The sequence below is a fragment of the Talpa europaea genome (assembly GCF_964194135.1).
Source record: "Talpa europaea genome assembly, chromosome: 3".
Taxonomy (NCBI): domain Eukaryota; kingdom Metazoa; phylum Chordata; class Mammalia; order Eulipotyphla; family Talpidae; genus Talpa; species Talpa europaea.
In genome coordinates, this window is record NC_140069.1 from 43321527 (window position 1) to 43334638 (window position 13112).

Here is a 13112-nt window from a genome sequence, read left to right on the forward strand (position 1 = left end):
AAGACTTCTCCCCCCCACATAGTCTCTAAGTGTTCAATCTTATTTTTGTTTTATTCAAAATTGATGAGATACAGTGAAAATAATGCCCATCTAGTGGGAAATGGATCTCTTAGAGTTTTGCTTTAGAGTATAAAAAATTAAGCTTTAAATCAGACCAAGATAGTTGCCCTCCTAACTGACCGTGGTTCTGTACTTTGTGTGTGTTACTGTGATTCAGTGTCCTCACCCTAGTGTTGCTCTCCTTACTCTGCTTCCACCAAACTTTTCCCTTTCAGGAATTTCTGTCAATTAAGGATAAACACATGGAGGAAGAAAATAACAGCATTAAGTACAAAATCCTAACAGGTTTCCTCATTAAAAGATCTAGTAGAAATTTAAGCAATAGAGTATCATGACAATTGCATAAATGTTTCCACAATGGAAACATTTATGAGAGGGACACTTTTTCCCTGTAATTACTATCAAAAGTAACAGAGTTCTGAAATTTCTTTGAAGATTTTGGCTTTATTAATAATATAATGTCCTCAAAAATACCTCAGTAAGGCCTCCCTGGTGGCACAGGGGATAAAGACAGTACTATCAAGCTATCGCCCACCACTGCAGCATGAGTTCCATCCCTGGCCAGGGAGCTAACCCACATGGTACAGTAGATCTCTCTTGCCTAGCCCACTGCTCCCCTCAGCAGCTTATTTCAGTGGATCTGTCTGTTCTGCTCCCCACTCTCTCTGGTGAATCCTCTCACCCCTGCACCTCTGGCCTATACCCTAGCTCTTGTATGCATAAGTAAATAAATCCTTTAAAAAAAACCTCAGCAATTTTCAAATTATGGTTTTAAGTGGAGAAACATTGTTATTTAGTATAAATTAGAATAGTTATGTATTATGGTTTTAAGTGGAGAAACATTGTTATTCAGTATAAATTAGAATAGTTATGTATCTCTTCTATATAGTCTTTTTTTCACATTAAAACACTCATAATTGAAATATTTTATTTTATGTACAAAGAGCTAGTTTCTGCTTTATGGTAGATTTCTCCACAGCCAATTCAAGGAAGATCATTTAGTCCAACATAATGAAGCCTATGTCTTTGGCGTACTGACGGAAACACTGGCGGCACATGTTGAGTCCATATTTCCGGATTAGGCCGTGTCGGTTTGAGCAGACTAGGCAAGAGCGAGAACCCTGGCCGAATTTTCTCGGGTGACTCCAGTAGAGCTGCTGGTGACCCATCTTGCTTTCTCGGAGGCAACGAGGCAAAAAGGCTCTTCTATATGTCTTTTGGTCAGTGATATATGCAACCAATTGTATTAAACTTAAAATAAACATGTGCATTTGTAGGAAATACACAGACGAGTAAAAGACAGTTACTGACTCCACAGAACTATAAGTCATACTTAAAATTATATTGATATAATACTACAACAATCTGATTTTGATAGAAATGAACATAATTTATGTCATGACTGAATGTACAAACTTCAAAATATTTGCTACACCAGTTTCAAGAACACATAGTGTTTAGTGGAATCACTTTATTTAAAAGATGATTTTATTTTTAAATAACAAAACTCATGCCTACCTCCATTCTCCCCATACATATTTATGAAGGAAAGAGAAACTCCTGTCAGCTCTCATAAGAATGACCATCTGAGAAAGAATGTGCAAACTGTATTTTACTAGAAATGTTTCTTACCTAAAAATGTATGTATTAAATACATGTTAGTTAAATTTGTTAATACTTAATTAAATTAATTATTAATTAAATTTAAGCAAGAGTATCATGGGAAATCTGGGAAATTTGCCACCCAGTTTCCCTCTTCTAGAGGCATGTTCTATAAGAGTCAGAACGTTATATACCCATGAGTTTGCTGACATTATTTATGTATTTATTTATTTACTTATTTTTAAAGATTATTTATGCATTCGAGAACTGGGGTATAGGCCAGAGGTGTGGAGGGGCAGTGAGAAGATTCAACAGAGACAGAGTGGGGAACAGAACAGGAAGACTGACTGAAATACACTTTTGAGGGGAGCAGCGGGTGAAACAGGAGAGGTCTGCTGCGCCATGTGGGTTGTTCCCTGGTTGGCTGGGGATCGAACTTGCCCTGCAGTGGCTGTGGATAGCTTCATAGGTTGTGTCTCAATCCCTTGTGCCACCAGGGAGGCCCTGACATTGTTTATTTTATCCATAATTTGTAATCTTCCTCTAGAAAATAAAAACATACTATGTGCATAATATATAATAAATAACATGTATTCTGTTACTTCCTTAGCATATAAAGATTGATGTTTTAAGATTATTTTGAAAGAGGTTATCTTTAGTTAAATACTTTGGTTGTATTTCACTATTACTATAAAACATACTAACATCACTCTGTTTCAGTAGTCTTCAGTTTTAATTTGTCTGAAAGCTACCATTTCCTTGTAGTTCAAAGAATGAAACAAATCAAATAAATAGTTGAATAAAATATTTTGCTCATCATAAAAATACAGGGGATCAATTATTAGGTCTCCTGTTTGAGGGCAGAGGAAATTAATATCAGAATTGTATACTGCTGCAACTGAGCAGTTGTTCAGTAAATACTATAAATTAAGTGAGGTCATCAGCTTATTTATTTTAGATATAGAAATGAGAAATCCCTAGCAACACCTATTGAATTAGCCATAATCACAGCAAAAACTGTAATCTAGCACAAGTATGTTTTCAGTGACCAGGGACAGAATGTTTCTTCTGTAAAGAATCCATCCACAAAAATCACTGAATATGTTGTGTGGTACCTATGTTTTGCCTAAATCCAATTCTCTTTCTTTTCTATTTCATGTTAATTCTCTTTTACCTAACATCACTTTTTAGAAACAATTTTTACATTTCTTACATTCTTTATGTAAATATCCACACTAGTACAGAACAAACTTTTTCTTCTAGATTTCATACTTTTTCCATTTGAAGAATTATTTTCATATGTCACTCAGAATTTATCCATTCTCCTAGATATGCATTTTTCCTGTGCATTTGAGCATTATAGGAAGATAAATTCTACCCTTGATAATGGTAGCCTAGTCATTGAGTCATATAAAGCTATTATTCCCACAATTTTTCAATAGTGAGTGTATTCTGTGGGGGTGGAATCAAGATTTAAGTACACCATTTTCCTACACTCAAATTAAGTTCTCCTTGTCATAGAAATTGACCAGTGAAGTGTGATGCTGCCCTTTCAGATTCCATTAAGTTATTATGTATAACATTGGCCAGAAAAACATTGTGAATTTTTTTCATTTAAATTCTGTTTTCATTATACTGCTTCAAGATTTAGTTTCTTTATTGCCCTCTGGTGGTGGGTTACTTCAACTACATATTTAGAGATGCGGCATAGCATGTTTTTCTGAGCTAAGTAGGTATTCAACTGTTGGGTCTAAGCTGAAGAGTAGTTTTATCCCTTAGTCAACATTCAGATTTAATGAGATTTGTTAAGGAGGTCACTAACATGAGTGTTGGAGTGTCACTAATATAAAATATTCTTTTTTAATCAAATAATCATAGCTCATGAAATGCGATTATATATCCTTTCTTGTTGGGGATAAAAGGGCTATAATTGAAGACTTTCTTCATTTAGACCATTTTGTTTGAAAATATAGTTAAATTAGGGGTTGGACATTCCAAAATATTTTTTCAAAAATAAAAATCCACAAGTAAATCATAAGTATAATTAATTTTACCTTAATTATAAATGTCAATCTTCGCTGAAATATATACTGAAGTTTCAGATCATTTTTTCCCTTCATATCTTCTTCCTTCACAACTGAAATACGTATTGAATGCCTACTATGAGTTAGGGAGCTCTGTGTGTTGTTGGTAAAGCTGAAATTGGACTCAGCAGAGGGAATTGCAGACTCTGAGTTGATGAATTTTCTTTAAGGGTGCAGAGCGAGGTCAAGCCTGTCTCTATGCTCCCCAGATTTTCACTGTCAACTGTCAATCTCTAGTATTTGAAATAACTTCCACAGTCAGAAAGTGAACAATATTCCTACAACCTACTACCATATTATATGAAGGAAAATCTTTGTTGGTAGCTGATGAAAAGGTGTATGAAAAGATAGTTGGCATGGGACCTAAGGGAATAATCAAGCTCCGCCAAAATTTGGAGACCCCATATTTTTGGAAAATTCGCTGGGGCTAGTTTATAACTCTGTTCTGACAACAGAAGTAATGTCAGATTTGAGCACCAGGAATGAACATCAGAGAAAAGTCTTCTTCCAGCTCTTCAATTTTCATGTTTCTTTGCAAAGTTCAGCATATTTTTAGAATAAATAATTTTTAGAATAAATAATGACTATTTGTTTATAAACTTTCTGCTTTCTTTTTTTTAATTTTATTTTTATATTCCTCATACAATTGCAACCCCCTTATTTTGACCCCTATCCCTCCTTTGCCCGCCCCCACCCCCCATGCTTTATTTTTTTCAAGGAAATGTTGACCTTGCTTCTATCTGTCGTATCACAAACATGCCATTGAAAAACAATTTCCTCTTAAATCTCTCTATGTGAAATCCTATGTACCTGTCTAACTAAAAGGTACTAAGAATTACGTTTGATCACTTTATCAAAGTTTACATAAAATCTTTCCATTTCTAAAATTTCAAATAGAATTCCAGCTGATTCAGAATGGGTTATTTTCTTCAATAATAAGAGCAGAGTTAGGCCATTTCTTGCCAGTGGGATCTGTGCATAGAGGTTGATGTCTGATGTCCTTTGATCCTCACACATTATCCTGGATGAATATGTGGATAGGAGCGCCCCTGTGGCTCAGCCCACCTGATGAAGGTTAACAGCATGGCCACTTTAAATCTTACACAGCCAATTGCTGACATCTGAGGCCTCCTATCAAGTTTACTAGATTGTCCACAGCAATTCTACTACATAATATAAAAACACTGATATTGAGGGCCTCCCCGGTGGCACAGCGGTTGAGCGCTGGGTTGTGAAGCTGCCCACAGCCTCTGCAGTGCCGGTTCGATCCCCGGCTGCTCCCTGGCCACTGGAGGAGGGTCCCACGCGCAGACCCCCCCCCCCCCCCCGCCGCCCGCTGCTCCCCCCAGCAGTGTACCTCGTCACTCTGCCTGCTCTACTCACCGCTCTGGCTCTGGTGAATTCTCTCACCCTCCCAGCCTGACTGTACCCGGCGCTTGCATAAATAAATAAATCCTTAAAAAAAAAAAAAACACTGATATTGAGCTTAGGAAAGCATTTTATTTCAAAAACTCTGTACTACAGCCTGTGTAAAATGTGTGAACAATTACATTACAAATGCTAATATAAGTTACTCTAAGTAAACCTGCTTAAAGGGGTTGGTTATTTCAGAAGTTGTGGTCATTGGCATTGTCAAAGTTGTTAACTGAATTCATTAATAGCAGCAATTATCTTCTGCCAACGTATTCTTGGGGAAGCTTATTCCTTTGATGCTAATTTCCTTTATGAATATATAGGCACTATTATTGGCTTTTCCTTTCTCTATTCAGTGCACTGTTGCAGTTGTGTCCTCGCAAGAGCTGGGTATTTATTACTGCTGTCAGCTAGAATCTGGGACAAGGAAGGTTAAAAATCAAAAAGGTAAACAAATGTTAGAGATTTTTATCATACAACTGAGATGTTTTAATCTATTATCTTATATAATAAGTAAAATTGAAACCGGGATCTGGGAGCACAAGCTGAGAGGCAAGAACAGCCCTTCCTACCATGGAACGAGGGGCCGGAACTGCTGGAAAAGTGGTGGCTGCGCACACGGGAGTTGCAGCCTGGGGGCAGCCCCCCCCCCTCTGCTAACCAGGTTTGGATGCCAGAAGCTGCAGAGGGTGCGGGCATTTTATTGTCTGCCATTAGATTCCTCACTGGTGCTCAGGCTGCAGGCAGAGGCCGTAGTGATGGCGGGTGGCAGTGGCTCCTCTACCATGCTGCCCCTGGAAATGTAGCCCCTGAATCAGGGCTGCAGGGAGGAGAATAGGACCCCGCTGAGCCAGCTCCAGCTTTGTGGCTCCCTTCAGCTGCAGGCAGTAGAGAGGCCGTGGAATTCTGGACTGACATGGCGGCTCCCAGAGAAGCTCACCCTGCAGTGCTGATGCGGCCTCCCTTACTAATCAGGTGAGAGCTATAAGCTAATTAGTGCTAAATGGCCAATCAACTATAAGATTGAAAACGGTCCAATCAGAGTTGTAGGTGTCGGTGGGGGAAATGGGAGGGGGAGGCCAGAAAGAGGATATAAGGCAGGACAGGAACCAGCTTGGGCCTCTTAGAGGCTCACAGGAGGATGCTGTTTCTGACCTCCAAAGAAGAAAGCTGCAGCCAGAAGCTGACCTGCAAAGAAGAAAGCAGCTGAAGAGTTTTGCGAAGGCTGGGGGCCGCAGCTCTCCAGGCCTGCCATTGACTTCACTTGAAAGGAGCATGAAAGGCCTCAGGGCCTGGGGTCTCAAAGAGCTATTTGTTGTTGATGTGGGCCAACAACTCTCAAAGAACTGTTAACACTGGTGTATCTATCTTACACTACCTCTGGTGACCAGGTGACCAGCACTACTGGTCAGTGCTGCCCAGCACTGTTGGCAGGTGACCGGCATTGTGTCTGGGTCACCTCTGAGAGCTGTTGTCTGGAACCACCTCCAGTGCTGCTACCTCCAGTGCTGTCCGGTGGTGGTGTCCACCCCAACCTTCAGACTATTGCTGTGGGCTGCTGTGGCATCATCTCAGCAGCCCCACCTGTGAGCACCTATAGCTTCCATGAATTGGATCCTGCTTGCCCAGGTACCATGAGCTCCAGGCCCTCATTGATGGGACACCACCATCTTGGATGAGCAGCCTTTTCTTTGGGACTTCTGGACATTGTGGACACTGTCTGAGGTGAGATAGCCTACTTGTGGCTTCAGAAATGCTTTGTTTCTCCTGTTTGTTAAATAAGGCCTGTTGTTGCTTCTTGAATGTAAGTGGACTTGGAATTGTCTGAATAGGTGAAAACCCACAGACAGTAACCTGTCGTCTGCCTGGGCAATGTCCTTTTAACACTCTAGCCCTGTGTTAATGCTATTTCAGTTACTTCGAGTCTAGTCAATAATAACTTGTGCAAATGCGGGAAGCATCTATATTTTCATATAGTTCGTGTGATTTTCCTTGGTAGCTCTATATTCTTTTCACCTGAAACAGGAGGTGCATCAAAGCAGCTTTCTCTTTTCCTAACAGGTTTTTCTTATTTGAGACTTTGTAAGACTCACACATATTAGGCAATGTAAGGCAAGGAAGGGATAGAAGAGTCATGAGAAGACACACAAGATAGATAACATTTCCTGATTGCATTGCTGCCTCCTTTAGGGAAAACATCAGCATCCTGGTCTTTGTACCCCACTAATTAGCACCACCTTGTCATTCTTAGGGAGCATTGATGATCATGCCAGAAACTGTGGTTACAGCTTGTGCAACCAAAGCACCCAGGAAAGAAGCAAATATTCTTAATATAAAATGCTTATTCAATTTTAATTAGCCTTTGTTCCCTACAAGAAGTTTATTTCTGCTTTGACAGAGCAACTGAACTCAGTATCAATCCAAACCATAAAAAGGTTAGCATATCTCAGCTTTCATTCTTCTGTAAGATATGTATGAAAATTAAAGTTATTATCTAATTGCTGCTGTTTGGGATGCCTGAAGCCCATTAGCTGAACCAGTTAAAGTACAGCGTTAATGAGGATATTTTTCTTTTTTTTTTTTTTTTTTCCTACCACAGCATGAGTCCTCATCCCAAAATGTGCCCAATTTACCACAATGCAGGCAGGTGGAAAAGTATGTCTGTCTCTAGTAAACTCTGAGGCCACTACAAATATTTATCTCCATAGTTACGACTGATGAATCTGTAGAAAAAAAAACTCATTTTGTAGAAATACAAAATACAAGTTGTAGTCTTAATTTCACTACTAGAAAAATGTTTTCAGTCAACCAACACCAGTAATTTTATTGGTCTTCTAGTAATTTTGGCAGTGTTTACAATATGAAGTGTTTCCAGGAACACTTTCTAGAAGTAGAACTCAGCCCCAACTTTTGAGAACTTAATACATGTCTCAAGATCAAAGTTTCCGTGCAAAAACCTCCATATCATAAGATGTTAAGGTTTTCTTTCATACTAGTTTCCTGATGACACCAGTTTACTTTTAGGTGTCAGAATATGGTTATGACGGCCACTTGCGGAGGAAGTAGTTCTTGGGTAGGTGTCTAGTGACTATCACTGGTAATAAAATACCCATTAATTTCAGGGACTTGCAGTTTTCTTCTAAATGAATAAACTTGATAGGGCTTATGTAGCAATTAATTGAAAAGTAGATTTAAAAACCTACTTCTGAGCAATTTTCTTTTTTTTTTTTAATTGATTTATTTATACATACAAGCACTGGGCACAGTCAGAAGCGCGGGAGGGTGAGAGAATTCACCAGAGCCAGAGCGGGGAGCAGAGCAGGCAGAAGGACCGAAGTACACTGCTGAGGGGAGCAGCGGGCGGCAGGAGAGGTCTGCGCACCATGTGGGACCCTCCTCTGGTGGCCGGGGAGCAGCCGGGGATCGAACCGGTGCTGCAGAGGCTGCGGGCAGCTTCGTAACCCAGCGCTCAACTGCTGCGCCACCTGGGAGGCCCTGAGCAATTTTCTTAATGTAATTATGGGTCATTTCTTTCCAATTGCTATCTCTTTTTGCAGAAGGAATCCCAGCACTTTGAACAATTAATACAGCAATCTTTACTGTTTCTTGAGGAAAGAGGTTACCCTTTCTTTGGTGGAACTTTAGTTTGTGAAATAAAACTTGTTAAAACCAGATCTAATGTTGAAAGGGGTAGATCAGTATCCCCTTTTGATTTTCCAGACTTGGTGGATGGATATATATGGTTTGCTGTGGCTTGTGACGGGGTACAGCTTAAGGAGATTCATTACCTGCTGTGTCATTTTGGCAAATTTCATTTTAATACTAGATTGTGTTCTGCAAAAATACCATGGTCATTATTTTACTAATTATTAACTCTAAGGCTGCCATTGGTTCACTTTCTTCGTTGGATCATGAGCCTCCTCAACACTCTCTACCTCGATCTGAGTTCCAAAGCAGCAACAGGTGGCAACTGCTTCTGATTTCTGTAGTGAAAAGTATTCCAAGCCTGGCTTCATCACTTATAATTTAGTCTCTAGACCTGTTGATAATTGACATTTTGCTTCCAATTTTTCCAGAGTTCTTTGCATTTTAAGAGAGGATTGTGTCTTAAGTAGAGGGAAGTGTGGTGAAAAGGAAAAACAAAAAAGCATACTTGGAGGCAGGGCTGAAATGCTGTAGGGTAAGGTAAAAAGTATCAGGCTTTTCTGCCCTCCTGCCATTAGGATAGATGATGGAACCCTGCAGTCCTGAATGCATGCCTGATGGCGGGCACCTGGAGTAGGGTGTGGACATAGTAGGTGGGTACACCTGGGCTAAAAGACTGGTTTTTATAAGGGTGCCACAGCAGAGTGTGGTGTGGTGGTGCGGTGTCAAGGGTGAAGGAGTGCAGTGGAGTGTACGGAGGAGTAGGCTACCACAAGCAATGGTAAAGAGCATGTGGCTGCTAGAACCGTTAATAAACCTACCCAGAATGGGTTGGTTGCGTTACAAATGCCAACCACACAGAGGTGATTGCTTGAGGTGAAAGTAAACCTTCCTGAATATTGTCAGTAAAAGAAGAGGAAGGCAAGCAAATAAATTGTTCACTGACTGTATTCTTTGAAAGTGTAGGATTTATAAGAAATTTTATCTGCAATCTTGAGTTCCTTCTGTGTTTCCAGTGTTCTATCTTATTTAAGAATTATGGACACTATGTAGAAAAAGAGACTGAGGCTCAAAGACTTTAAGCAAGAGATGGGGTCCAGAACCATTGCAGGGTCTATTATACCTTAAGACCTGCTCTTGCTTCTGTTATTCATCTAGTTAGGTGTGTGTTTAGGATACTAGAAAGGTTAACTCTTTTTCAAGAGGCTTTTAACATAGATTAGATAATATGGAAGTACAACTCACAAATAAAATGCTTTAAAGGAGAGCTAGAGCAAATGCTCATCTTTTAGTGTTTAAATCACCTTCAAGGTTGGGCCTCCCCAGTGGTGCAGCGGTTGAGCACTGCCTTGGGAAGCTGCCCACAGCCTCTGCAGTGCTGGTTTGATCCCCGGCCACCGGGTGAGGGTCCCACAAGGCGCGCAGACCTCTCCTGCCACCCGCTGCTCCTCTCAGCACTGAACTTCATCAGTCTGCCTGCTCTGACTCTGGTGAATTCTCTTACCCTCCCGCGCTTCTGACTGTACCCAGTGCTTGTATAAATAAAGTATAAATAAATCTTAAAAAAAATCACCTTTAAAGTGTATTTTTGATACAGCATGCCTATGTTTCTTGCTATTTTCTTATTTTCCTAGTTCCTTTACTTAGGCCTCCTTTCTTTTTCTCTTTTTCCCATCTGACATGTTTATGGTCTCAAAAGTAATTACTTCTTAAAGAAAGTTTTCATGGATACTAAATGCTACCTAATGGAAGCCATAAGCATAGAGTCTGCTAGCATTTAGAGTGGCATAATACATATGCCATGTTGAATCAAATGGGAGAGAAGGTTAATCATTCTTTTAAATTGGCAGTGTTGCTGGAGGTGGATTAATATGCTTTTTAAATCCCTTATGTGCTGTAAAGCTCCTTGATCACAATCACTGTGTTCCTGGTTTAGGTTTTGAATTAAAGGTATCTCCTGTGGTCAGCTGGGCCAGTTCCCTTAATCTCTCTGGCCAGATCAAGTGATAGTTTTCTCATTTTAATACATGGCTGTGTTAGAGGGTACGCTGACTATGCCAGGTAATAACTTGGCACCCAGAGAATGAAAGAATCTTTATTGATAATTACACATTACTCTTTTCTTTCTGAATTTGTTCTTCCTGTGTAAATGCAGGAATACTATGCAAAGTAGAAAGTTCTCATATGCCTGTGGAGTGCCCTTGATCTGTCAGCACACTGGCAGAGCAGGTTTTGTCCAGACACCAAAGAACAAAATGTGAAATTGGCACCAGCCAGCCTCTCCATCGCGCAGGATACCCCTATTTAAATTTGACAACCAGAACATTTTACAATTGGAAATTCCTGTCATCTGGTTTTCTTTAGTTTCTACTTTAGGAATGAAAGTTTTGAGAAGCTTGGTAAAAAAGTCTGGACTTGTGATGATGAGGCAGAACCAGATCTATCAAGTCATCAAAACCAAATATTGACCAAAGCTTACCATTCCCCCAGGTGCTATACTAAGGAATGAGAGCCACCTCAGATAGTGGCCCTATTCACTTGCTGTATTTATATATTTTTTCTAAATGTAACTGAATCTCAGGTAAATATAATACATTGATTGGAGCTTGCAGTAATCAGATCTCACTGGGCTGATCCTTTCAGTTCCCAGAATTATTTTTCTCTCAAGTAGTAATTTTTCCAGCGCCATGGAACCAAGTCTTTCCTTTCTATTCATTTAACATTTTATCATTGTAGTCTTTGCTCCATTTTTAAAATTCATTTTGGCTTATTTAAAAAAATAGATGTAATTGACATAATATATTTTTTCAGGTGTACATCATAAAGATTTGACATTTGTATGATCTGCACACTCTAACTTCTACCACCCTAGATTCTTGTGATAAATTTTTAAGATGTGCTCTCTTAGCAACTTTCAAATATATGATACACTGTTATTAGCTATAGTCACCATGCCGTATATTATATGCCCAGGGTTTATTTATTTTATAGTTGGAGGTATGTACTTTTTAACCCCCTTCTTCCATTTTATTCAACCCCCACCATTCTTGCTTCCTTTGTTTTGAGTGAAGAAACTAGCATAAGACCCAAGCATATGCCTAGGTTTTATAAGTGTAGATAGTGGTATCAATACAATGTAGCTAAAGGCCAGTTCTGAATAGGTCAAGTATAACAGGGTATTTTTTTTAAAGATTTATTTATTTGTGCATAAAAGAGCTAGGGTGTAGGACAGGAGAGGTCTGCTGCACCATGTGGATCAGCAACCTGGTAGGGATCAAACTCATGCTGCAGTGGCTGCATAGCTTCATAGTGCTGAGTCTTAACCCCAGTGCTGAGTCTACGCCACCAGGGAGGCACTGACAGAGGGTACTTTAAAAGTCATGTAGAAATGATTGAACCTGGTGCAATAAGGAATGGAGAGCTTCTAAAAATCTAACAGGTTGATTTAAAAACAAAACAAAACACGTGTCTGGCAGTTGTATACCAAATAAAGTATTAAGGGATGCTGCTGTTTCACGAGGTCCAGTGAAAACTCCAACTTTGTAGGTTGCTGACCTGCATGTTTTGAGTGCATGTCCTTAATACTAGAAATTAAGTCAGGGTTGTCTCCAGTCATTTCAATTAGATATTCATAAAATATTGGTAAAATGTCTTTTTTCACTTTACCAACATTTGCTGTACACCTAGTATGTAGCAAGCACTGTGTTTATGGTCCAGAGATAAAAGAAAAATAAGCCAAGAGGAACTCAAAGGTAGTGTGAGTGATAAATAAATGACTCATTATAGTCAAATGGAGATATGCTATTCAATATCTCATAAAACATTGGGGCCTCCCTGATAGCACAAGGGATTAAGACACAACCTATGAAGCTGTCCGCAGCCACTGCAGCACAGGTTTGATCTCTGGCCAGGGAGCAACCCACATGGCACAGCAGACCTCTCCTGTCTCGTCCGCTGCTCCCCTCAGCAGCGTATTTCAGTCAATCTGCCTGTTCTGTTCCCCACTCTGTCTCTGGTGAATCCTCTCACCCCCCATGCCTCTGGCCTGTACCCCAGCTCTTGTATGCATAAATAAATAAATCTTTAAAAAAATAAATATCTCATAAAACATAACTTTGTAAAACAGAAGTAGGATCAAGTAACCCTGGCTGGGGATTTTGAAAAGTGTGCCAGTAATGAGAAGACCTTTGAATTGGGTTTTGAATGTTAGTGAGAGTTTTTCAAGTGGAGGAAAGGTCAGGGGCATACCAGGTAGAAGGAATATTCTGGCATAAGAACATAAAAAGCATAAGAGATTGCAAACTTTTT

General features: G+C 39.7%; 1 protein-coding gene across 1 annotated transcript; it reads right to left on the reverse strand.

Annotated features, from left to right (window-relative positions):
- Positions 1-1058: 1058 nt before the first annotated feature.
- LOC311168079 (small ribosomal subunit protein uS14-like) lies at positions 1059-1229 on the reverse strand (the record flags this gene model as incomplete). The annotated part of the gene is made up of 1 exon (XM_084229371.1): positions 1059-1229. The coding sequence occupies one exon, from the start codon at positions 1227-1229 to the stop codon at positions 1059-1061; it is 171 nt and encodes a 56-aa protein (XP_084085497.1).
- Between the last annotated feature and the right edge of the window lie 11883 nt (positions 1230-13112).